The sequence below is a fragment of the Hypanus sabinus genome, chromosome 22, assembly GCF_030144855.1.
Source record: "Hypanus sabinus isolate sHypSab1 chromosome 22, sHypSab1.hap1, whole genome shotgun sequence".
In the NCBI taxonomy this organism is placed as follows: Eukaryota; Metazoa; Chordata; class Chondrichthyes; order Myliobatiformes; family Dasyatidae; genus Hypanus; species Hypanus sabinus.
In genome coordinates, this window is record NC_082727.1 from 34,404,467 (window position 1) to 34,431,463 (window position 26,997).

Here is a 26,997-nt window from a genome sequence, read left to right on the forward strand (position 1 = left end):
TAGTGTGTTTCATTGCATTTTAACTTCTTTGTCCATTTACCATCAGAGTGATGTAAAACGTGTCTTCATCAATGATTTTTTGGATGTATCAGTAAATGTGACACACACAATTAAAGATATAATCATTATTAATTGTGTTTCTGGTAAACATTTTACACAAATACACTTCACTTGTTAGGTTACAAATCAGTTGCCTATATTCTCACCAGAAGTGCGTGAGCATGTAAATATATTTAACAGTAGAACACGCACCAGTACTGAGTGTGCACTGCACTGTCACAAGTATTTTCATCCTGATGGAACATCCAAACGAAGGCACGTCAGTCCTCTCAGGTGAACATAAAAGTTCTTGTGACTCTAATCCCAAAAAGCAGAAGACTAATCTTTCTGCACCAACCAATGTGTATCCCTTAACCAGTTTCAGGGTGAGCTGGATCTTTCTGTTAGTGAGGTTTTGCTGGTTGTGTGGTGTTTTAATCATAGCTGCTTAGAATTGACTTGTTGTAACACTCTTAGTCAGTGTGAATGCTTACAGGTATATTGTCACTTCTACTTTAAAAAAAAACAAATAATCAGGCTGCCAGGAATACAGTTTGAACTCTGTCCTCCTTGCCACTCTTCTCTATAGCAACAAACTCTTTGTGGAGAGGTGTGCAGGCAAACAAAGAGACAGCTAATGGGTAGGGATGACGAAGGCCTATGGATCTACATAGGAAATCACACGTAACAATGAGGCATGCTCACCATTACAACTGCTTCTTCCCCTCCATTATCAGATTTCCAAATGGTGCTTCAACCCACGAACACTACTTCATTATTCTTTGTTTGCACTTTGTTTTGATCCGCAAATGTTGTGCCGTCTGTCTGTCAGTGTTAATAAACCTGATTCTGAAAGTTGGTGCTCTAAGTCCCATGTCTCAGCACAGAGCAGCAGCAGGCTTTGCCTGGCAGGTCCACCACCAGTCCCCAGAGGCCATCTCTCCACATAGAGACAAGTGGTGAATATACCCTGTCATATCAGTGCTGTCAATAACATATAATGCTGCAATACCCCCTTTAACAATGATTCCATTATCACTCTAGGCAGATGTAAGAGGTAAGATTTTTACGCAGACCATGGTGCAACGCGCTGCTAGGGGTTGGTGGTAGAGGGGCATTGAAACACTCTTAGATTGGCACATGGATGATAGAAAAAGATGGTGTAAGAGAAAAGGATTAGATTGGTCTTAGATGCTGTCACAACACGGGGGCCAAAGGACCTGTATTGTGCTTTAGGGTCTATGTTCTATGTTCTCTTTTACAATTCAGGGCATTGATGTACCAGTGTCTTGTAATGCATGGTAATGTAATGTATCCTTAACTACATTTCAAAGGAAAATTCAATAACTCCCTTCTATCAGACTTCTGTCATACCCTTACTGTCAGTGGTGGCATCCATCGGTCTCAAGAGACCATGGATCTGTGCCTGGAGTTCCCAGGGCGCAGGCCTGGGCAGGGTTGTATGGGAGATGAGCAGTTGCCCAAGCTGCAGGCCTTCCCCTCTCCACACCAACAATGTTGTCCAAGGAAAGGGCACTAGGACTCATGCAGCTTGGCACCGGTGACATCGCAGAGCAATGTGTTGTTAAGTGCCTTGCTCAAGGACACAAACACGCTGCCTCAGCTGAGGCTCGAACCAGTGACCTTCAGGTTACTAGTCTGATGCCTTGCCCACTAGGCCTCACGCCAACCCTTACTGTCAACTCCTCCGCTAAAGGGCAGAACCTTTAGCTGTCTTAGCTTTGCCAATTCAACATCATGAAAGTCCTTCCACAATCTTTCAAACCTCATAAAAATGCTGTTTTTTTTTTATTCACTCATGGTGTGGACATTGTTGACACAGTAAGCACTTTGTTGTCCACCAGAAGTGAATAGGTTACTAAATCATTTCAAAGGGCAATCACATTGCAAAGATCAGTCACATACAAAACAGACCAGTTAGAGATGGAAGATACACTTCCCCAAAGACCATTAATAGAACAGAAAACATATCTGCACAATACAGGCCCTTCGGCCTGTGATGTGCCAACCTTTTAACCTATTCTAAAATCAGTCTAATCCTTCCCTTCTAGAGGGGCCTTCGTTATTCTTTCATCCATGTGCCTATCTAAGAGTTTCTTAAATATCACTAGTTATTAGTCATTTCTGCCCTTTTTAAAAGTCTCTCACTGTCCACTTGATCTATGCCTTTTTCCATCTTATATACCTCTGTCAAGTCACTTCTCCTCCTCCTTTGCTTTGAAGAGAAAAGCCCAAGCTCACTCATCCTATCTTCAAAAGACATGCCCTCTTGTCCAAGCAGCATCCTCTGCACCCTTTCTAAAGCTTCCACATCCTTCTATAATGAGGTGACCAGAAATGAACACAGTATTTGGAGTGTGGTCTAACCAGGACTTATAGAGCTGCATCTTTACCTCATGGCTCTTGAACTCAATCCCCTCAACTAATGAAGGGCAACACCCCATACGACTTCTTAACCACCTTATCAATTTGCGCGACAACACTGAAAGCCCTATGGACATGGACACCAAGATCCCTGTTCCTCTATATTGCCAAGAATCCCGCCACTAACCCTATAATCTGCTTTCAAATTCAACCTTCCAAAATGTGAACCACATTTTTTTAACAACAGTGCAGTAACTTTGCAGTTTCCACTATAGATAGCAAATTCTTAATCCAACTTTATTCAATTGCATGTTTTTAAATTCATCAGATATCACTGAGGTTCAAACAAGTCTCTGGATCAACAGTTCAATGGACAGAAAACAGAGTTAACATTTCAGGTCAATAACATTGCAGTGTTTTATGTTCACTGAATCTACCTAACGTATTCCCTATTCCAGTTTTATTGCCCCCTTACTGCATTCTCGTGACAGCCAGTCTTGCGTCAGTCATAATTGATTAGATCCAAGACATTGCTTCAGTCCTGATGTCTCCATTTTTGCATCAATTTAATTTTGTGCTTTAGATTCCTGTTTAAATCATAGCAAATTTATTTCAAACACAATATTTAATTGGCTTTTCCCACTCATACTCCTTGCAAACTGCCTTCCCAATTGTGGAATTTTTCTCCTTCAATCCCTGCATTTTTCCTTGATCTTTGATTTACCTTTGTAATGCCCTGGTTCATATCTGTACTGTTGTTGGAAAAGATCCTGAGAGGCAAGATTTATGAACATTTGGAGAAGCATAATATGATTAGGAATAGTCAGCATGGCTTGGTCAAAGGCAGGTCGTGAGTTACAAGCCTGATTGAATTTTTTTGAGGATATGACTAAACACATTGATGGAGGTAGAGCAGCAGGTGTAGTGTATATGGATTTCAGCAAGGCACTTGACAAGGTACCCTATGCAAGGCTTATTGAGAAAGTAAGGAGGCATGGGATCCAAGGGGACCTTGCTTTGTGGATCCAGAATTGGCTCGCCTACAGTCAGCAAAGAGTGGTTGTACATATTCTGTATGGAGGTCGGTTACCAGTGGTGTGCCTCAGGGATCTGTTCTGGAAATCCTACTCTTCGTGATTTTTATAAGTGATCTGGATGAGGAAATGGAGGAATAGGTTAGTAAATTTGCTGATAATACAAAGATTGGGGGTGTTGTGGATAGAGTGGAGGGCTGTTAGAGGTTACAGTGGGACATTGATAAGATGCAAAACTGGGCTGAGAAGTGACAGATGGAGTCCAACCCAGATAACTGTGAGGTGGTTCATTTTGGTAGGTCAAATATGATGACAGAATATAGTATTAATGGTAAAACTCTTGGCAATGTGGAGGATCAGAGGGACCATGGGGTCCGAGTCCGTAGGACACTTAAAGCTGCTGTGCAGGTTGATTCTGTGGTTAAGAAGGCATATGGTGTATTGACTTTCATCAACTGTGGGATTGAGTTCAAGAACTGAGAGGTACTGTTACAGTTATATAGGACCCTGGTCATACTGTGCTCAGTTCTGGTCGCCTCATTACAGGAAGGATTTGGAAACTATAGAAAGGGTGCAGAAGAGATTTACAAGGATGTTGCCTGGATTGGGGAGCATGCCTTATGAGAATAGGTTGAGTGAACTTGGCCTTTTCTCCTTGGAGCAGCAGTGGATGAGAGGTGACCTGATAGAGATGTATAAGATGATGAGAGGCATTGATCGTGTGGATAGTCAGAGGCTTTTACTCAGGGCTGAAATGACTAACACAAGAAGGCACAGTTTTAAGATGCTTGGAAGTAGGTACCGAGGAGATGTCAAGGGTAATTTTTTTACTCAGAGAGTGGTGAGTGCGTGGACTGGGCTGCCGGCGATGGTGGTGGAGGCGGATACAATAGGATCTTTTAAGAGACTCCTGGATAGGTACATGGAACTTAGAGGAATAGAGGGCTATGGGTAGCCCTGGGTAATTTCTAAAGTAAGTGCATGTTTAGGCACAGCATTGTGGGCTGAAGGGCCTGTATTGTGCTGCAGGTTTTCTATGTTATGCTGTACGTATTTCATTCAGCAGTTCTGTAAGAGCAGTCTGTTCTGTTTTCAGCTTGTTTGAGTTATTGTTGAAAATAAGGGATGCTGAGGAATGTGTACTATCTAATTAGGATGGTAGAATTAGGGGGAGGTTTACTTGGTGAGGGATACTACGGTTAGTGTTGAGGTTTTTTTGGTCTGGTGGGGAGATGAAGAGAGGAGAGAACCGGTGGTGGGATACATCTCAGAGGGAGACACATTTGTTTGAGATGGACTGCGAGCGATGTTCGAAAAGTGATGTGTGCTTTCACGCTGACTGAGGGCCCAGCACGTGAGTGACAGAGAAGTTCAAGATGAGCTCCAAGTTGTGCACAGTTGACTTTAATTAAAATGAACCCCTTTCTTATTGTTTTTCTTTACTAACCCTTCAGTTTAGATTCATAAATATAATTCCTCTAATCATATGCAAGGTACTGTCTGCTATCTTGTGGTACTAATTTGTAACAGGGTAGCAAATTACACAGCATCCTCACAAACTGGGGTTTGGGGTGGGAGAAGCCGTCTCAATCTCACAAGCTGGGCGGGACCGGAGAGTGCCTTCCCTAGACTTACACAGCCACGGAAACCAGGGGTTTCACTGTTTAGATACCTCTTCTGAAAAAAATGTCTCTCTGCCTCAATGATTTTGTTGTATTATATTGTTTATAGAGCATTTTGATCTATTAACAGATGATATACAAATTAAATGCTGATTCACTGCATCCCTTAATAAAAGGAAATGGTATAAAATAAGACAAAGCTATGAAGTTGCAAACTTTCTATAAACAAAAGCCATCGATTTTCATATCAAATACGTAGTAGCTGAGGATTACTGTGCTATCACACTGAAAGGTATATCAATTAATATTTCCAGCTTTCTCATGTGTACAAAAAAATTGAAGCTATTAATCAGTTCTAGTGACACAAGAAATTCTGCAGATGCTGGAAACTTTTACCAACACCCACAAAATGCTGGAGGAACTTGGCAGGTCAGATAGAATCTATGAAGAGAACTGAGCAGTTGACATTTCAGATTGAGACCCTTCATTAGTTTGAGGTCCCGATGAAGGGTTTTGGCCTCAGATGCCGATTGGTATTTCCTTCTGTAGATGATGCCTGATCTGCTAAGTTCCTCCAGCATTTTGTCTGTTGTTTGATCCATTCTAGTTATTTTTTGCACTTTTTTTTTACTAATAAAGATGATATTCTAACTTTCTTAAATAAGTTCCCCATATTCAGATATGCATAACTTCCACCAATTCTCAGTTCCATGGCCCAGTTCTTCAATTCCAGTTTACAGGTCATCCTTCGATTGCTGTAAGAGGGCATTATATAAGACTTCAACCCGGGAACTCGTAGTTTTATTTTACAATGTTTACAAGTTATTCAAGAACAGGCATTTGCAAATCTTAGTGATTAAATTTGAATTCACCATTCTTTTGATGAATTATGCTTTGCAACGTATTGTATGTCAGTGGGATCTGTCTTGGTGTAAGTATTGATCAGTAGAAAGAAATGGCCAGGCAATTAATTCAGAATGACAGTTACGGATCTAGGCATTCTTGCGAAGTGCTGGCAAGGCCAGTGGCATCACTATACAATCCAGTTTGTGGAAATAAGGTGCTATCAACTAGTATTTTATCAGCACCTTTGTTTTTGAATTCCTCCTTTAATCTAAAAACAAGGGTTATTTGTTAGTAGGCTACACTTCAATTTAAATCTCTTTGATCTCACAATTCAGAAAGAATATGTGCAGCTTTGAAATTTTACACATAACAAATTTATTTGCTTTCTACAGGGATGTCTCCATCTTTCAGCGTCAATTTTCATTTAACCTGGAGTAATGAAGTTGTTTATCAAGAATTCATGCCTGTAATAGTAAAGCCTATTTTAATAGCTTTCACAATAAATGGAGATATTCATCAATGAATTTTAATTCATCACGACGGCTTAGAAGGAAAGAACAAACTCAGCTGTGCATTATTATGGAAGAACTGAATGATAAAATAATAGTGTAAATTCCTAATAATGTGTTGTGAATTAGATAACCGGGATCAAAAGCAAGTTAATGAAGCTAACTTATTTCATTTGCTCTCAATACTACTATTTATTCCTAATATTCTTAAGGATACTTTCAGATGATGACTTGCTTATGTTAGGCACAATTTCAAGTTTTTTATGGACTGCACAGTTCTCCTCATCAAAATCTTTAAAAAATGAACACATTGGCAATGTTTTTTTAAAGTTTTGTCAGATATAATTTTATTAATTTTACAGTCTGGATATGTGGTGTGAGGAAATGAGTATTTTTGTGAAATCTGTCATGATTTACAGAACTCACAATTCTTTTGTGACATTAGAGACCCAAAAGGTTACTTTGATATCAGGAATAATCTCCGCCAACGGCATATTAGTGAAGTATTTTTAATTTCCCTGCTTTTCCCCATTGTAAGCAGGAATTTGAATAAGAAATCTGCTGGAATGTTCAAATTGTACAACAAAAACATGACATTCTGATTTTGGAACTTCATTTCTTCACTTGGAAGGGAGAAGAGGAACCCGAGTAAGGATGGAAGACTGGTTTAATCAATTTAAGAGTCTTAAAATGACCATAATGGTTTATTCTGTACATTCCAAGCTCCACAGAGTATGGGATATGCCAGGCCACTGTGACATTGCTGTGACCTTTAAGTCCTTTGTTCCAATACAATCTAAAAACAAAACAAACATCAATTAGAAAATGCAAAAATAATCAATTCCTCCAATTCATGCCATCAGCTGAGAGAATCCTTCATTATTATCCCTCTCCAAGTGACACTGGCTGCCAATTTGTCTTGATCAACATTTGCACATGGCTCCTTGAACTTGCTGCACCATTCACCAGGATCATAATCTGGCCTTGACTCTTCCATGAACACCACAACTCTTGATTTCCCATGCATTTTAAATATCTTAAAATTCAAAGTAAAGTTATTATAAAATTATCTATATGTCACTATATATTACCTTGAGATTAATTTTCTTGTAGACATTCACAGAAAGTGAAGAAATATAATAGGATCAATGAAAATATACATACAAAGAACATAAAACAACCAATGTGCAAAAGAAGACAAACTATGCAAATTGTAAAACAAAAGTAAATAAATAATATTGAGAACATGAGTGGTAGAGTCCATGAAAGTGAGTTGAGTTGAGTCAAGTTCTCAAGAATGCAGGTACTTGGAAAGAAATAAATATATATATATACTAAAGCTATTATGAACTCCATGGAGCATGTGGGGATCTTCCGATATCCAGGCACTCTTTCTTTCTTTCTTTTTTCTGCTCTCTTTTTTTTCCTCTTTCTATAGGGATATGTTAGGGGAGAGGGGTTAAAGGGAGGGGGGAAGGGTTGATCATTCTTTTTCTTTCTGTAACCTATTTGAAAATTCAATGAAAAAATTTATTTTTAAAAAATTCATAAGTGTTAAGTTTTGTAACTTCAAAACATTAAACTAATTCAAAGGGAAAAAAAAGAATGCAGATATGGTACCTTTAAACTATGGCCGTAAGTGAGGGAAAAGGAGAGGACTCCAAACCAGACTAAAATACTGGGGTATGAAACTTTCCCTACCAGGTATCTTATTAGAATATTTACAGTCACTGGAGAACAAGACTGAGAACCTAAGGGCAATATTGCTGTATTGGAGGGAAATGAGGGATTGCTATGCTCTGTGTTTTACAGCGACACGGCTAACTGAAGACATGCTGGGTATGGCAAACAGGCTGGAGGACTTCTTGATACACAGGATGGACTCAACTGCTGATTCAGAGGAGGCAAAAGGTGGGGGTCTACATTCATGATCAGCCCTTTGTGGTGCTCAGATGCAATGGTGTTGACACACTCCTGCTCCCTGACCTGGAGCATCTAATAACTAAGTGTTGACCATTCTATTTACCAAGAGACTTCTCCTCCAAGATCCTCACCACACTTTACCTACCACTAAAGATCTACGTTAAGCAGGAATCAAGATATTGAATGCCCCCTTTAGCAAACAAGAAATAGCCGAGCCTGACACTTGCAGATCATTGTTGAGGACTTCAATCAGGCTTGTTTGAAGAAATCTCTGCCCAATTATTATCAACATATCACCTGCAGCACCAGGGGTCCCAACACACTTAATCACTGTTAATTACCACAAGGAATGCCTACTGTTTGATCCCTATACTGCATTTTGGAGAATCTTATCACTTAGCTGTCCTCCTCCCACCTGCATACAGGCAGAGAGTAAAGAGGGAAGCACAACAAAGAGGTGGTTGTAGGAGACAGGGGAGCATCTACAGGATTGCTTTGAATCAGTGGCCTGGACCGTATTCAAGGACTCAGAAGATCTGAACGAATACATCACAGTTGCCACGGAATTCATAAAAACAGTCGTAAAGGCGTGTGTCCCCAGAAAACCATTCAGGCAGGTTCCACAACCAGAAGTCCTGGAGGGACCATGAGATCTGCAATCTGCTGAGCCCAGATCAGTGGTATTCAGGTCTGACGAAAGAGTAAAATAGAAGAGATCTAGGTACAATCCCTAGAAAGCCAGCTCCCATGCAAAGTGACAATTCAGACTAAATTTGAATCACTGAAGGATGTTTGACAGCTGTGGCAGGGTTTGAGTGTTATTACCACCTACAAAATGAAACCAAACATCATTGATTACATCAAGGTTTCACTCCCAGCTGTGCTCAGTGCCTTTTATGCTCAGTTTGACCATCAAAATATGAGGCACCTTCAGGAATTCACACAGATAAGGCTCCTGTACCTCCTTCTCATGGCAGCAGGGAGAAGAAGCTTGGCCTTGATGGTAGGGGTCTTTGATGATGGACGTTGGCTTTTCCAGTGCTCCTTGCAAATGATCTCAATGATGGGAAGGGCTTTGCCTGTGATGTACTGGGCTGTATGCATCAAGGTGTTGAACATATTTAATGGCTCAGCCTCAACTGTTCATTGGAGTAGGGAAGTCCAGAAATTTACAACCCTCTAATGACTAAAGACTTATTTCGGGGTTAAACTGTTCAACTTGTCACCATGAGACTGTTGTTTCCCTTCCCAAATTCCAGATCCCGAATCCAGGAATAGCACCCTCCCAGCATCTATATATATTGTGCACCCTCAGAAGTGTGTTTTCTTTAATGAAACAGTATAACATCCCTATTCTCATATGCTCAATGCACAGAGAATTGAAATATGTTGACAGTGGCACTGCAAATGAAGTTTGGAGAGACTAAAGACCACTTTGAAGTGAGAGCGCTTAGCAAATTATATGAAGCCTCTGACAGTCTCATTCGCAGGAGGGATTTAGCAAAGGTTCATCTCTGGATTGCACTGCATAATTGTCTTTAGAGGCCATTTTCTGACTCGAAAATCAGCAATCATGTTTCTAACCCCGGGATGCATGAATTTCTAAAAGTTTCACCACAAGTTGTTCAATCTTTAACCATCCCACCCCCATGGCTCACTTGACTGCTTTGCTGCATAATCGTCCTCACATCAACTAGAGGATAACCAGTGTCTTCATTACTCCTAAAGATGACTTTGACTGTTTATCACTTTTCTTTTTAGCCTTGTCATCAATACTTTTATAACTAAGAAATAGAATCTGTATGGTGATTTTTTTTTTTGGATCAGCTTCATAATTTCCAAACCTACACAGTCACATCAGGGCCTGTTAGATCAATCCTTGGAGATTCTAGGGAGACCTGGAGCACTAGGGTCTGAACCAATATTCTTAGCAGAGACTTTTCACACCACAGCTAAAGTACAATGATCTCAGAACTGTAGCATTGGGTAACTGAACAGAATAAATCCTGTTCTTGCTGAAAGAAGCAAAGTGTTAGCAATCTAAAATTAAAGGCAGAGAATTCTAGAAATACACAGCAGGTTGGACAGTATCTGGAAAGAGAGAAAAGCATCAATGTTTCAAGTTGTTAACAGTTATCCTTTTATTATCTCATCTGGTGAAAGATCATCAAATCAAAATGATAACTGCTTCTCTTTCCATTTACTGCACAACCAGTTGAATATTTTCCTACATTTGGGTTTTACTCTTATCCTTCCATGATTCATCTTCAGTTCAGCTGGTTAATCATTTCAATCCATCTGCTCTAGAACACCTTATGTCTATTTACCAATACCCACTTCCTCTCCACTACAACAATATATTCAAACTGTACCGCAATCTACTGGCCGATGAGCTTGCATTTTCCAACATATTTCATTCTGATTTTAAATCATTTTGGGCTTTGGGAGCTATGTCACATTGCTCTTTCCCTCCATGCAGAGAATGTTTTGAACAGTGATAATCTCCTGATGCAAACACATATGATAGCATTGTTTTCAGGAACAGATTATGAAGTTTTCAATTGCAGAACATCGGCAGGGCTCTGTTAATATTCACCAGGATGAAAGGCTGTCACAGACCTCTGAACCAATCAAAAGAGCACTGTGAAAGGTCATTGAACTAGATTAAGCAAGTTAGCTTCCACAGGGCAGCTGGACTGCAGTTTCTCAATTTCAGTTTAACTTTTTCAGTGTACTTATAAATCTCATATTAACCCAATTGATGTAAGCCCTGTAAAAGTGCTGAAGGCCCAAATCATACTCAAAGCATACAGCTTGAACTTGTATATATCTATCATTGTCTTTCTCTGGGTCCCACTATCTTGTCTCCCGTTATTCATACAGCTTCACAGCTGTGACTTTCAAATAGGATTGGTCTCTGAGTACCTACAGGCAGTGGAGACGGAGACCCTGCTCCTTGACCATACATTTTGACTTCTGAGAGAGTGTGCTATCTGAAGTTATTTCCTACTGTTGCTCTCTTCTGTTGATGATCAAGGACAATGGGGGAAAACATTGCAATTAAAATAACAAAAGGCATTTGAAAATAATAAATATTTTTAAAAGGCTGAGACTTTGAAGGTATGAGACGTGAATTAGCTAAGATAGACTGGCAAATGATACTTAAAGGGTTGACAGTGGATATGCAATGGCAAGCATTTAAAGATCGCATGGATGAACTACAACAATTGTTCATCACAGTTTGGCAAAAGAATAGACCAGGGAAGGTAGTGCGCCCGTGGCTGACAAGGGAAATTAGGGATAGTATAAAGTCCAAAGAAGAAACATATAAATTAGAAAAAAAAGCGGCACACCTGAGGACTGGGAGAAATTCAGAGACCAGCAGAGGAGGACAAAGGGCTTAATTAGGAAAGGGAAAAAAGATTATGAGAGAAAGCTGGCAGGGAACATAAAAACTGACTGTAAAAGCTTTTACAGATATTTTCCGGAAATAGTAAGGGACCGAGGGTCTAGTGAGATGGAGGAACTGAGGGAAAAACATGTTAGTAGGGAAGTGGTGTTAGGTAAATTGAAGGGATTAAAGGCAGATAAATCCCCAGCGCCAGATGGTCTGCATCCCAGAGTGCTTAAGGAAGTAGCCCAAGCAATAGTGGATGCATTAGTGATAATTTTTCAAAACTCCTTAGATTCTGGATTAGTTCCTGAGGATTGGAGAGTGGCTGATATAACCCCACTTTTTAAAAAAGGAGGGAGAGAGAAACCGGGAAATTATAGACCGGTTAGTCTGACATCGGTGGTGGGGAAAATGCTAGAGTCGGTTATCAAAGATGTGATAACAGCACACTTGGAAAGAGGTGAAATCATCGGACAAAGTCAGCATGGATTTGTGAAAGGAAAATCATGTCCGACAAATCTTATAGAATTTTTTGAAGATGTAACTAGTAGAGTGGATGGGGGAGAGCCAGTGGATGTGGTATATTTAGATTTTCAAAAGGCTTTTGACAAGGTCCCACACAGGAGATTAGTGTGCAAACTTAAAGCACATGGTATTGGGGGTATGGTATTGATGTGGACAGAGAATTGGTTGGCAGACAGGAAACAAAGAGTGAGAGTAAACGGGATCTTTTCAGAATGGCAGGCAGTGACTAGTGGGGTACCGCAAGGCTCAGTGCTGGGACCCCAGTTGTTTACGATATATATTAATGATTTAGACGAGGGAATTAAATGCAGCATCTCCAAGTTTGCGGATGACACGAAGCTGGGCAGCGGTGTTAGCTGTGAGGAGGATGCTAAGAGGATGCAGGGTGACTTGGATAGGTTAGGTGAGTGGGCAAATTCATGGAAGATGCAATTTAATGTGGATAAATGAGAGGTTATCCACTTTTGTTGCAAGAACAGGAAAACAGGTTATTATCTGAACGGTGGCCGATTAGGAAAAGGGGAGATGCAACGAGACCTGGGTGTCATTGTACACCAGTCATTGAAGGTGGGCATGCAGGTACAGCAGGTGGTGAAAAAGGCAAATGGTATGTTGGCATTCATAGCAAAAGGATTTGAGTACAGGAGCAGGGAGGTTCTACTGCAGTTGTACTAGGCCTTGGTGAGACCGCACCTAAAATATTGTGTGCAGTTTTGGACCCCTAATCTGAGGAAAGACATTCTTGTACAGAAAAGGTTCACCAGATTGATTCTCGGGATGGCAGGACTTTCATGTGAAGAAAGACTGGATCAACTAGGCTTATACTCACTGGAATTTAGAAAATTGAGGGGGGATCTTACTGAAACGTATAAAATTCTAAAGGGATTGGACAAGCTAGATGCAGGAAGATTGTTTCCGATGTTGGGGAAGTCCAGAACGAGGGGTCACAGTTTAAGGATAAAGGGGAAGCCTTTTAGGACCGAGATGAGGAAAAACTTCTTCACACAGAGAGTGATGAATCTGTGGAATTCTCTGCCACAGGTAACAGTTGAGGCCGGTTCATTGGCTATATTTAAGAGGAAGTTAGATTTGGCCCTTGTAGCTAAAGGGATCAGGGGTATGGAGAGAAAGCAGGTACAGGGTTCTGAGTTGGATGATCAGCCATGATCATACTGAATGGCAGTGCAGGCTCAAAGGGCCAAATGGCCTACTCCTGCACCAATTTTCTATGTCTATGTTTCTATGTTGTTTGTTCATTTCTGTTTATGCGTAGATTTTCATTTATTCCCTTGTATTTGTTTGTTCTACTGTGAATGCTTGCAAGAAAATGATTTTCAGGGCAGTATACACATACTTTGATAATAAACTTACTTTGAACTTTGAAAATAAATGAATAAGAGCTCTTGGCAGGAGCAACTTGCCACGGACACAGGTGCAAGGTGTTGACTCACCTTTTCTGCTTTTGTTATGTACGCATGAATATTGCCCCAAAGCCCATGTCCAGAGCAGGACCTTACCACACCCACAGATCTCCAGTACAGGTCCTCCCCTGGTTATGAACCTTCATACATTCAAATAAGCCTACGGGAGATCAGCAAAATAGAGGGGCCGGAGGCATCGTCTACCGGGTAGGGAATGGGACGTTTCTGTGTCTCTTCTCTTCCTGCCACCACCTACCCCCTCCAATCTGGGACTGGGCCGAGCAAAGCAGCGCAGAGCAGAGACTGACACACTCGTTCACTGAATTAGTGAGTCAAGCTTGTGGCTGTCCTCCCAGCACCCTCCTCACTCTCCCACCCAACCAATTCCGTAATACTCTCTTACATGTTATTTGTACTCATTTCTGACTAACAAGGTGTTCTCAGGAAGGGAACCCTACCAAAACCCATGGACTGGCTGACTGACATTCATCAAGTGGTTTCAACAGGACATAGTCATGCCCACACCATCACTTAACATGTTTTACGCATTTAAAAAATGGTTTGTAAGTACTTCCTCAATAAATAGCACAGAATTCAAACTTGAAAATGTTTTACTTTTCTCTCACCCTCATTATGTCTGATATAATAACTGCTGTGTGAATAAAATGTTGAAACATATAAAACATTTCTGCCCAGAACCATCTGTGTTATTCATTCAGAGGCAGCAAAATGTAATCAGCCAAAGCTTTCAATCAATTATATGCACTACATATGAGAAACCATTTGATGGCTCTGGAGTACTCACTGCAATTTAGAAGAACGAGGGGGGATCTCATTGAAACTTATCAAAGGTTAAAAGGCCTAGATAGAGTGGACATGGAGAGGCTGTTTCCTTTAGTGGCAAATCTAGGACCAGAGGCCACAGCCCCAGAGCAGAAGGACATGTCTTTAAAACAGAGATGAGGGGAAATTTCTTTAGCCAGAGGGTGGTGAATCTGTGGAAATCATTGCCACAGATGGCTAAGGGGGCCAAATCATTGGCTACATTTAAAGTGGAGGTTGACAGGCTCTTGGTTAATCAGGGTGTCAAAGGCTACGGGGAGAAGGCAGGAGGATGGCGTTCAGATGGAAAATAAATCAGCCATGATGGAATGGTGGAATAGACTCGATGGGCCAAATGTCCTAATTCTGCTTCGTTGTTTTATGGTCTTATAGCTTAAATCTTGGAATTGACCCTTTAAGAGAATAGGCCATGAAGTGCCAGATCCCTAAACACTTTAACCCAAGGTCTGTCATAGCAACAGATTACCATTCAGATACAGGGCAAGGTCCAAAGATCCACTCAAAGCCTCCTTTGAAAGTGTGTAACTTCCAACTGCTGGGAATTCTATAACCACTGAACCTGGTGAAAGAGCAATCGCTGATTACTATCTTCAAGGATAAGGAGCAGTGGATATGGTTGAATAAATGCACAGCTACCAAACTTGCCTCTGCAAGCACTTCCTGCTCATGAGTGGTACAATCTATGTCTCCCACACCGGCCTCAAAAACCACAGAAATGGAGCTGAAGCAACCCATCTGCAGTACCAAGCGAACGCTGACAAACAGATGGGCAAATGCAGCTAAATCACAGAACTTAGAACATTACAGCACAGGACAGGCCATCTGGCACACAATGCTGTGTCAATTTAATAACCCACTCTAAGACCAATATAACCCTTCCCTCCTACATAACCCCCCATTTTTCTATTATCCACATGCATATTTAAGAGTTTCTTAAATATCCCTAATATATCTGCCTCTACCACCACTCTTGGTATTGCGTTCCATGCACCCATATTAAAAAAAACTTAGTCTGGTATCCCCCATACTCTCCTCCAATCATCTTAAAATTATGTCAGAGTCAGAATCAGGTTTATTATCACCGGCATGTGACATGAAATTTGTTAACTTAGCAGCAGCAGTTCAATGTAATACATAACCTAGCAGAGCAAAAAAAAACATAATTAATTACACATATTGAATAGATTTTTAAAATGTGTAAAAACAGAAATACTGTGTTTTTTTTTAAAGTGAGGTAATGTCCAAAGCTTCAATGTCCATTTAGGAATTGGATGGCAGAGGGGAAGAAGCTGTTCCTGAATCGCTGAGTGTGTGCCTTCAGGTTTCTGTACCTCCTACCTGACAGTAACAGTGAGAAAAGGGCATGCCCTGGGTGCTGCAGGTCCTTAATAATGGACGCTGCCTTTCTGAAACACCGCTCCCTAAAGATGTCCTGTGTATTTTGTAGGCTAGTACCCAAGATGGAGCTGACTAGATTTATAACCTTTTGCAGCTTCATTCGGTCCTGTGCAGTAACCCCTCTATACCACACAGTGATGCGGCCTGTCAGAATGCTCTCCATGGTACAACTATAGAAGTTTTTGAGTGTATTTGTTGATATGCCAAGTCTCTTCAAACTCCTAATGAAATATAACTGCTATCTTGCCTGCTTTATAACTACATCGATATGTTAGAACCAGCTTAGATCCTCAGAGATCTTCACAGTCAGGAACTTGAAGCTGCTCACTCTCTCCACTTCCGATCCCTCTATGAGGATTGGAATGTGTTCCTTCGTCTTACCCTTCCTGAAGTCCACAATCAACTCTTTCGTCTTACTGACTTTGAGTGCCAGGTTGTTGTTGCAGCACTATTCCACTAGTTGGCATATTTCACTCCTGTACGCCCTCTCATCATCACCTGAGATTCTACCAACAATGGTGGTATCATCAGCAAATATGTAGATGGTTTTTGAGCTATGCCTAGCCACACAGTTACGTGTATATAGAGAGTAGAGCAGTGAGCTAAGCACACACCCCTGGGGTGCACCAGTGTTGATTGTCAGTGAGGAGGATATCTTATTTACTAATTCACACAGACTGTGGTCTTCTGGTTAGGAAGTCAAGGATCCAATTGCAGAGGGAGGTGCAGAGGGAGTTACAGAGGCCCAGATTCTGCAACTTCTCAATCAGGATTGTGGGAATGATGGTATTAAATGCTGAGCTATAGTCAATGAACAACATCCTGACATAAGTGTTTGTGTTGTCCAGGTGGTCTAAAGCTGTGTGGAGAGCAATTGAGATTGCGTCTGCCGTTGATCTATCGTGGCTATAGGCAAATTGCAATGTGTCCAGGTCCTTGCTGAGCTATTTATGTTCAGGGGGATATTCACCCGATCTATGTCTCTTACCATCTTATACCTCTCAGTGAATTTGCCTCTCATCTTCCTTCACTCCAAGAGAATAGCCCCAGTTCACTCTTAAGACAAATCTATCTACTTCACTACAGACTGTGCTGACAGCAGCACCTTTTTGAAAAATAGGGTTACCTGAAGTAAAACAGACCATTCAGGATCTGCAAAATTTGGATAAAAAATTGAAAAATGAAAGGATTATTTTTCTATTGAGGTGTAGTCGATAGGTCACACCCCTAGAATATTATCCAAATATTCTGAACAATCTACAGAATGTTTTCATCCCACACCATGCCAATGGGATGAAGCCCTTTGAGGAAGGTGATCAGATTGACAGGGCTGCAAATGGATACCTGAAACCATTGTACGTGCTCAATACCCAAGGGCCACAGACATTTGAGAGTTCTCTAGAAATAACCATTTACGAAGTTTCAAAAGAAAGCTTTAATTCTTGAATAGCCAATCAAGTGTTTTAGTGTTTTATATCCTTTTAACAACATCAACAAAACATCAACATCAGGAACAAAAACATTCTGCATTGTCACAGCTCAAAGGTCAATATTCGAAGTATGTATATATCACTATTTTCCAGCAGGCATTCACTGTAAAATCCTTTCCAATAATTCTAACACAGTGGAGCTCTTTCTAACACTTGTTATTTGACTTCTCTTTACTCATCTTGTACAAAAGTTAAGTTGAAATAGTAACTAGTTGGCGTTCATCATCTATACATAGCTAGGAGGTACATGGAAGTGAAGAAAAGCTTTTAGAAAGTGCACTGGGATGTGGATAGTTCAGGAAAAGCATTTCCCGTGGTGCCGATGCAGGCTGATTAACTGCAGATTGAAAACCATTAAACCTGAACTACTTCAGACAGGTAACAAACTTCAGGTGGCAATTACCCAGGTAGAATTATGTGTTGTTGGTCAGAGTTGATTGTGAAACTATTCTACAACTAATCCCTGTGGTGGCGAATTCTGAGATTCGAAAGAAATACTTTTATGCTAATGTACTGATCTCACAGATTGGGTTGTGGTTGTTGCAATACTGCATGAACCATTTTGTCATTATGTTATAACCGAATGAAATCTTAACAAAATAACGATGCAATGCTTAGACTGGAGTAGAGCTGCTTGCACATTGGAGGTAGCATTATTGAGTGATCGATAGATTGTGGGAATTGTCTAATGCTGTAAGTAAACTGGTTTCAAAACCAATCAATAAGAAGATGCACTGGCTTACTTTTGTGTTTGAATGGATTCAAAGTACAAGTGACTGGCACAGGAAGTATTGTTCCCACTTGGAATGAAATATATATATATTTGATCTTTTAATGAAAAGTTGCTGTTATCTGGTTCCCAGTTGATTTAAATGAATGCCTGATGGGGGCTAGGGATTATTTTCCTCACAGACATGCACCAAATTACATTTTGCTTCAGTTCTGTTTTGAAAGTTACAAGCAAGACAATTGGTTGATATGAGCAAAGTTTATCAGCAAAGTGAAAAGGATTGAAACTCTTGACTTACTCCGTCTCATCCAGTCATTGCTGGATCTCACAAGCTCAGAAAAAATGCAGTTCAGCAACAATATAAGGAATATCTCAGATCATAGGGAGTCAGAGCTGTAAGTAATAACTTGGTGGAAATCTCCTTTAATATTCACAAGATCTAAACCATAATTAATGGGTCCATTGTTTATTTTCAGTTTTGCACTATTTGACAATCAACCATGCAGCTAATGTTGTTTAGGCTTACATCAGAACAGCTATTCAAACATTAACAAATAGGAGTTGCTGTAAGCTTTCAGTTACATAGAGGCATGCCTGTCCACTGTGTGTTCATCAAAGGTGAACTATGTGGTCAATTGCAGTGCAAGTCAGCTTCCTCTGCCTGATGCAAATTCAGTCCTGGACTTGTGAAAACATTCAATTCTCACCCCAGAAACTTGATTATTGAATGACAGCTCAAACTTATTTTTGACAGATAACCATTCAGGTTAATAGATAAATTATCTTGAAAGCCCAAGGAGCCCAAAGCTTAATAATTTTGCTGCTGATGTAGAGTCAGGTTGTGAATATCCATTTCAGAGCGAGCGATGGCAAGATAATTCCCAGGCAGGGAGCAGCACGTGAGATAGATTCGAAGGGCTCACTTCACATGAAATATCTACATTGGCCTGCAATGACTCATGTAAACCATATCACCAGCATGTCCACTGATGGAGGACAGGACAGAATGATTGTGAGGGAGCCTGTAATCAATACTGGTCAGAACACCAGGAGAAAGAAGAATGTGAGGAAGAGCAGAACAAAATAGGAGTGGGTGAATAAGATCATAAGGACCAATCTGACTTTCTACTGAAACTTTTAGTGTAGTGATTCACAAGATTGGCATCTCATGGAAGCCTCAGGAGGAATTAGGATATTTGTTTAGCTAATGGCCCAGGCTGGCATTTACTCCCCTGGGTTAGGAACTGGAGAATCACCTGCACCCACGGATGAGGAACTAGAGATTTGAGATTCCATATTCAATAATGAAAAGATCAGATGGATTGAGAATCCACATATGAGGAGGAGCAGTTAATGGATTGGGATCCCACACCATTGGGAAGGAATAGTGGATTAAGATCCCACTCCTGTGGATGAAGAGCTAAACATTTGGGATCTCATACAACATTCTTGGATGAAGAACTAGAGGCTTGGGATTCCACACCATGGATGGAAACCTAAAGGCATGATGTCGCACAGCAATGAGTGAGTACTCGGGGTCCCACACCTGTGGATAAAACTAGTAATTTGGTCTTACCCTCATGCTGCAGGAGGCCGAATAATGAAGACGATGATTTTGTGTGGAATCAAGGAATGAGTGTTCCAGTGTAGATAATCTTTATTTAAAGCTTGATTAATGCATTGGGCTTCAAGGCAGATCTTTTTCAATGCATCGTCATGACTTTTGTCAATTGGTCAAGTTGGTATTGCGATCTACTGAAGATCTGCCATTACAATCTTTCCTCTTCTCCCAAATCCTCTTGCCCTTCAACTGTTCTCAGCTAAACTCAGTGGTGACTTCATTAAGTACACCTGCACACCTGCTTGTTAATGCAAGTCTCTAATCAGCCAATTATGTGGTAGCAACTCAGTCCATAAAAGCATGCAGCCTTGGTCAAGACTTGGTCATGTGTTGTTCAGACCAAATAGAGAAGAAATGTGATCCAAGTGACGTTGACCGTGGAATGATTGTTGGTGGCAGATAAGGTGGTTCGAGTATCTCAGAAACTGCTGAAACCTGGGATTTTCATGCACAACGGTCTCTAGAATTTACAGAGAATTGTGTGGGAAAAAATTAGAGAGTGTGGCAGTTCTGTGGGTGAAAACGGCTCGTTAATGAGGGAGGTCAGAGGAGAATTGCCAGACTGGTTCAAGCTGACAGGAAGGTGACAGTAGTTCAAATAACCCCATGTTACAACAGTGGTTTGCAGAAGAACACCACTGAATGCACAACAAGTTGAACTGTGCAGTGGATGAGCAGCAGCAGTAGTGGACCACACCAAGTTCCACTGAGTTCCGAAGTGAACACTGAGTGTAAATGTATGTTTTATCCCATTCACGACTTCTCCTTGTCCTGAAAGTAACCCAGCTTCTAGGTATGCTACTCAATCTACTATACATTTCCAGTATTTTAAAGCTTTCATTCTTTCTTTAAAGGCTTTTTTGACTCCAACCCCTACAATTGTGTGGAAACCTTTGGATAACGTGTCAAAATATCTAATTCTAATGGCAGCCTGGATGCCAATAATAACAAATGATACAAAAAGACATACCTGGTATCCCAGGAAGCATCATTATACATCACAGTCCAATCACCAGTCACATTGTCATATCTCTCAACTGTTAGAAATGTTCCTCCAGCCTAAAAGAGATGTAACATAACATAAATATGAAAAAATATTAAAGCAAAGTTTGGGAATCAGTTTGATGTTAAATCTAAATGACAGTGGAATCCTAATCATTCATGTTGCCATTCTAGATCATCTCCAGCACATGATTGGAGATCATGCAGCAATTGGTGTCTAATCAGCTAATACACAAAATGTTAAAGGAGTCTAGACCAGCTCTTGATAGAAATTGCTAATTTAATCAATAAAGGAAGTTTATACACTTTTACAAATTCAACTAACACGCAAAGGTGATGTCTTTCTAACTGGTTTGTTTGGGAACTTTCTATCCCAAAACAATGATGGCTAGCAGAAACAATCCTTAAAACAACGATAGCATTAATGGAACAATCATTATTTATGGTCTAAAGCCATAGGTCTGTCCATATGTATCTGACTGGAGTTTAATTCCACCATCAAGCACAATTTGACTTTAGCCTTATAAGCTGTACAAACCTTCTGGTTACCTATCTTCTGTAAAAATATTACAATATGGCAAAGGGTTCTGATTGCAAGATACTGATCAATGATTTAGTGCTAATGCCTGGGTATAATAATTCCTATCCCATTTTACTGTTAGTGAACGCACAAGGTTGCACTGTGCCATTGAAGTCTAAGCAGAAGAAAGCTGGTACAATGACGTATCCATTCATCATGATATGTTTTATAGTCATTCTCATGGTTAAAATAACTCAAAGATGTAGAATGGATTTCCAAACAGAGCAATGCAGACAAAACTAGTTAACAAGTGGAAAGTTAAGGTGGGGCGTATTGTAGCTCTTTCTGCTTGAATGGAATTAAGTTAACTGAATGGTCTGTCAGATCAATACATAATTCTATACTTTTTTCCAGGGTTGGATCATGGTCTTCATTGATGAGCGGATAGGTGGTATAGGCTTGCAGGATGTGGATGTTATACCCTGCAGAGGTGGTTTGTTTAATGGATGTTTAGTGTAAGGCCCATTCTCTTAGTTGTTTCAGTAAGTGGGCTAATATTGACTTGTAACGCAGCCTTCAAATGCACACGGACACACCTGAACAAGAAGTAGGTTTAACAGATACCCATTTGTCTTGCAGATTAGCTCCTCTCCAGCAGGAGGTTTGTTGGAAACATCGGGCTGTGTTGAACCAAGGGTTGAGAAAAGTACTGGGAAGTGATGCAGCCATGCTTCAAACCTGCTTTGCATGGAGATTGAGTCAGTGGTGGACACAATGGTTAAAGTCTTGGCATGCATGTCATTCTGAAGGAGATACAGAATGAAGCTGAATTTCTTTGGTCTGGGTCAACAGTTTTTGTAAGAGGATAAAGTAAGGTTATGCTGAGGCTAAGTGTTTCTTCCCTTTTGGAATTATTGTTTGATTATGTCCACTGTGTTTCATAATGGTCAGAATCTAGACTGTGATTTAAAGGGAGGCTCTGGTAGAAAATGAATAAAGGGGATAGCAGTGATGATTTTCGCAGCACGGACCCCACTGTTGTTACCCATGCAGATTGGTCTCCTTTCCTGAATTTGGTTATGGTGCGCCTGATGTTCTAGCACAATACTTCTATGAATTAACCCTTGGAGTGTAAATTGACACAGCATAATCTCCCTAAAGTGAGGGTATTCATAGCTACTTATATCAGATGGGGCTTGAAGTCTTCACTTAAGCTCAGCACTCTTGAAAGTGCACATTCACTATCATCATAGAGACAGAGGGCAGAGGGGCAGTGGCTGGACCACAGTCACATTTGTAGAGTTCTTCAGAATCTTCCTCTGATTGCTCATGTTGCAGGAGCTACATCTCAATGAGATCAGACATTGATAAGAAACTTCATCATCACCTTCAGGACAAAGACTCAGAAAAACTCGTGGTCCACTAAGAAGCCCATATCGCTACTCTTCTGTTTGATTCACAGATACATGTCAGCACAATTCTCCAAGCTCAACACCAAGCTCTGAGGTCCAACTTACTTTCAGATTCCTGAAACAGGCACTCCTCTGAGTTCCTTGACCAACATATTAAAAAGAAGGCAGAGGACTTTGTTGTGATAAATATAATACATCCCCGATAGATATTTGGAATCCCTACAATAGAACTGCTCAAAATGGACCAGCAGCATTGGGGATGACAATGGGCAAAATCTGCATTAATGGTGGAAAATATGAACTGTTCCCAAAACTGCACATTCATCCATCCCATCAAGCAGAATATGCCCTACCTTTGGTAGACTCTGTAGGACTCACCAGCTACCCCTGAACCTACAGAATTGGAGTGGGAGCAGGTCATCCGAGACCCTGAGGGACAGGCTCGGAAGAACTAGCTCAAAAGTTAAAACGTTAGAGTGATGCAAGGATCTTGGAGTGTGTGCCACAGATCCCAAGGCAGATAGAAGAGTTAGCAATGGAGAAAACAGGGCAGGGAAAAAGAAAGCAACAATTTTATGCCAGAACTGTAAAAACACACACACACACACACACACACACACACACACACACACACACACACACACACACACACCATATAGAGCATATAGAGTTTAGCTTACTACATTACATTAAGGATGCCATTGCCTCAGAAAGAGCTTTTCCAAGAGTTTGCCAGGACTAGGTAATGTTAGCTGGATGAACAGGAGAGACTGAGGGGAGATTTAACTATGTCATTTAAAGTTATAAAGGTCCTAAATATGGAGAACTATTTTGCTTAAGAGAGGCTATTACTAGTGATCTTAGTTGGTATGGGAAGGATGAGATTTCATTTACACCTAAAATCAATAGCATCAGGAATTTACATATCTAAAAGAGGTACAATTACAATCCCGTTGCTTTTAGGGGCAGAAACGCCCAGTGCATTGTTAAGTATTTAGATATGCTCTAGGTCAGGGGTCGGCAACCTTTACCACTGAAAGAGCCATATGGACCCGCTTCCCACAGAAAGAAAACACTGGGAGCCACAAAACCCGTTTGACATTTAAAATGAAATAACACTGCATACAACGTTTTTTTTTTGCCTTTATGCTATGTATAAACAAACTATAATGTGTTGCATTTATGAAATCGATGAACTCCTGCAGAGCAAACAAAATTACATTTCTGCATGCAACAAAAACATTTTGAACTCCGAAAAAAAGACGTTGGGTTGAAGGTTACTACATCGTTAGCCTACCTTGGATCGAAAAATTAAAAGAAATCGTGCACTGGCGGGTGTCAGGCATTGGCAGTGGTGACGTACATTAATAGCGATAAAAACACATTGTCGCGGTGTGCTACACGCAGCGCTAAAATAACGACACAGAGTGGGTAAACTGCAGTCAAAGATAACTTTATTCGAACTACACAGCCTTGCTTTTAAGCTTCTCTCAACCTGCCCCCCATGGGCGCGGATGCTCCAAAAGACACGTACTCACAAACCCCCATAGGCTGTCACCCGCCGGTTCGGATGTGCCAGGAAATGGGTCGCCACAACGTTTTATCTAGATTGTACAAGATCACCATAATCTTCAAATTTAGAATTACATTTCAAAAACTAACAAACTAACATAAAATACATTTTAATTAAATACTCATCATTTATTTTCCAAAGCCACAGGGAGCCGCAGCACAGAGTTGAAAGAGACGCATGCGGCTCCGGAGCTGCGGGTTGCTGACCCCTGCTCTAGGTGCTACAAATCAGAGAGCTACAGGGAGAGTTGGAATGTGGGATTAGACTGAATAAATCTTCGGCATGCACAGGTCTAGTCAGCCAAATGGCCATTATGATCTAAGTCCAGTTTTCATCCAGTCTGAAAACGTACTAGTTGAAACCTGCCTACAGTACAAGATGACCAGCCAAAAACTATGACCCAAATCACCTTGTCTGACAACCACTAAAAACACTTGGCTTGTCAAGTCTCAGCATATCCATTTGGTTGAATGACTTACCAAAAGAGCAACCGAGTTCCTGGGATTCCCACTGATAAATGTCACTTCTGCGATATCTCCCTATGATAAATATAGGAATTGCACGTGACATATACAATCAGAGTTAATCACTGCATCAAGAAATACAGGTTTTATAAAGCAACTTGGAATATGGTTTGGAGTATAAAGTAAGCATATTTGTAACTCCTATCAACCAGCATGTATTTAGGACTTTGAATGTGGAAGGAAATCAGAGCACATAGAGGAGGTACAAGCAATTACAGGGAGAACAAGCAAACTCCACACGGACAGCAGTGAAAGTTAGAACATAAATTGTCGCAGCTGTGAGGCAGCAATGATTGATATCAGTGAATTCAGAGTGACGGAAATAAATGAAATAAATGACTTATTCAGAAATAAGTTGGGATTGAAATATTGCTATTAAATTGTTATCAATAATTCAATTCAAGTCACAAGCAAACCATTTGTTGTAAAAAATAATTTTGTACATTTAAAATATGAGAAAACTTTAATATAAATTTTCAATGTTTTTCGACTGCAATTTCTGTAAACTAAATGGCACATGAAACAGAACCATTTTCCAGCAGGTTAACAGACTAGCCCAAAGGGATGATTCAATGTTCAGCACTAATCTCTTCCTTTCATCATATTTTTCAGTTGATTTTCTTCATTTATAGAATGTGGGTGCCATGGTAAGACCACAAAATCATAAGATACAGTAGCAGAATTAGGCCATTTGGCCCATCAAGTCTGCTTTGCCGTTCCATCGTGGCTGATCCAATTTTCCTCTCAGCCCCAGTCTCCTGCCTTCTCCCCATCATGCCTGACCAATCAATAATCTATCAACCTCTGCCTTCAATATACATAAAGACTTGGCCTCTACCCAAGCCTGTGGCAACAAATTCCACAGATTCACCACTCTCTGGCCAAAGAAATTCTTTTACATCTCCATTCTAAAAGGACACCCCTTTATTCTGAGGCTGTGTTCTCTGGTCTTATACTCTCCCACCATAGGAAACATCCTCTCCACATCCACTCTATCAAAGCCTTTCACCATTCAATAGATTTCAATCAGATCAATTCTGTATTCTAGTGAATACAGGCCCAGAGCCATCAAATGTTCTTCATATGACAAACCATTCAATCCTGGAATCATTTTTGTGAACTTCCTTTGAACCCCCTCCAGTTTCAGCACACCCTTTCTAAGATATGGGACCCAAAATTCTTACAATACTCCAAGTGAGGCCTCATCAGTGCTTTATAAGTTCCTAACATTACAGTCTTGCTTTTATATTCTAGTCCTCTTGAAATGAATGCTAACATTGCATTTGCCTTCCTCACCACCGACTCAACATTTAGGGAATCCGTGATCATACACTTAGCAACACTATATTTTATCTGCCACTTCTTTGCCCATTCTCCTGATGTCTAAGTCCTTCTGTAACCTCTCTACTTCCTCAGAACAACCTGTCCCTCCACCTATCTTCACATTGTCTGCAAACTTTGCAACAAAGCCACCACCAGTCACCAGCAGCCAACCAGAAAAGGCTCCATTTTTCCCACTCTTTGCCTCCTATTAATCAGCCACTGCTAGAATCTTTCCTGAAATACCATGGCTCATGGATTGTTAAGCAGTCTCATGTGTGGCACCTTGTCAAAAACCTTCTGAATATCCAAGTACACAACACTAACTGATTCTTCTTTGTCCATCCTGCTTGTTATTTCCTCAAAGATTTCCAACACGTTTGTGAGGCAATATTTTCCTTTGAGGAAACCATACTGACTATGGCTTATTTTATCATGTGCCTCCAAGTACCCTGAAACCACATCCTTAATAATCAATTCCAACATTTTCCCAACCACAGATATCAGACTAATTGGCCTATAGTTTCCTTTCTTCTGCCCCTCTCCCTTCTTGAAGAGTGGAGTAATATTTGCAATTTTCCAGTCTTCTAGAACCATTCCTGAAACCAGTGATTCTTGAAAGATCATTACTAATGCCTCCAGAATCTCTTCAGCTACTTCTTTCAGAACCCTGGGGTGTACACCATCTGGTCCAGGTGACTTATTTACCTTCAGAACTTACAGTTTTCAAGAACCTTCTCCCTAGTAATGGTAACTTCACAGATTTCATGACACCTGAAACTTCCACCATGCTGCTAGCCACTTCTACAGTGAAGATTAATGCAAAAAACTTACTCAGTTTGTCTGTATTTTTCTTGTCTCCCATT

General features: G+C 40.6%; 1 protein-coding gene across 6 annotated transcripts in view; it reads right to left on the bottom strand.

Moving 5' to 3' along the window:
* Positions 1–6,908: 6,908 nt before the first annotated feature.
* Positions 6,909–26,997, bottom strand: part of asah2 (N-acylsphingosine amidohydrolase 2) — an 87,095-nt gene continuing 67,006 nt past the window's right edge. For 5 of the 6 annotated variants that reach the window (XM_059947440.1, XM_059947439.1, XM_059947438.1 and 2 more), the window contains 3 exons: positions 24,767–24,826; positions 20,751–20,839; positions 6,909–7,231 (listed from right to left, as the gene is read on the bottom strand). In XM_059947440.1, coding sequence (XP_059803423.1) covers positions 7,048–7,231; positions 20,751–20,839; positions 24,767–24,826 — 333 coding nt within the window. In that variant the 3' untranslated portion in view covers positions 6,909–7,047. Of the gene's footprint in view, positions 7,232–14,838; positions 15,101–20,750; positions 20,840–24,766; positions 24,827–26,997 lie in introns of those variants that run through there. The other variant, XM_059947441.1, reaches the window with a different exon arrangement.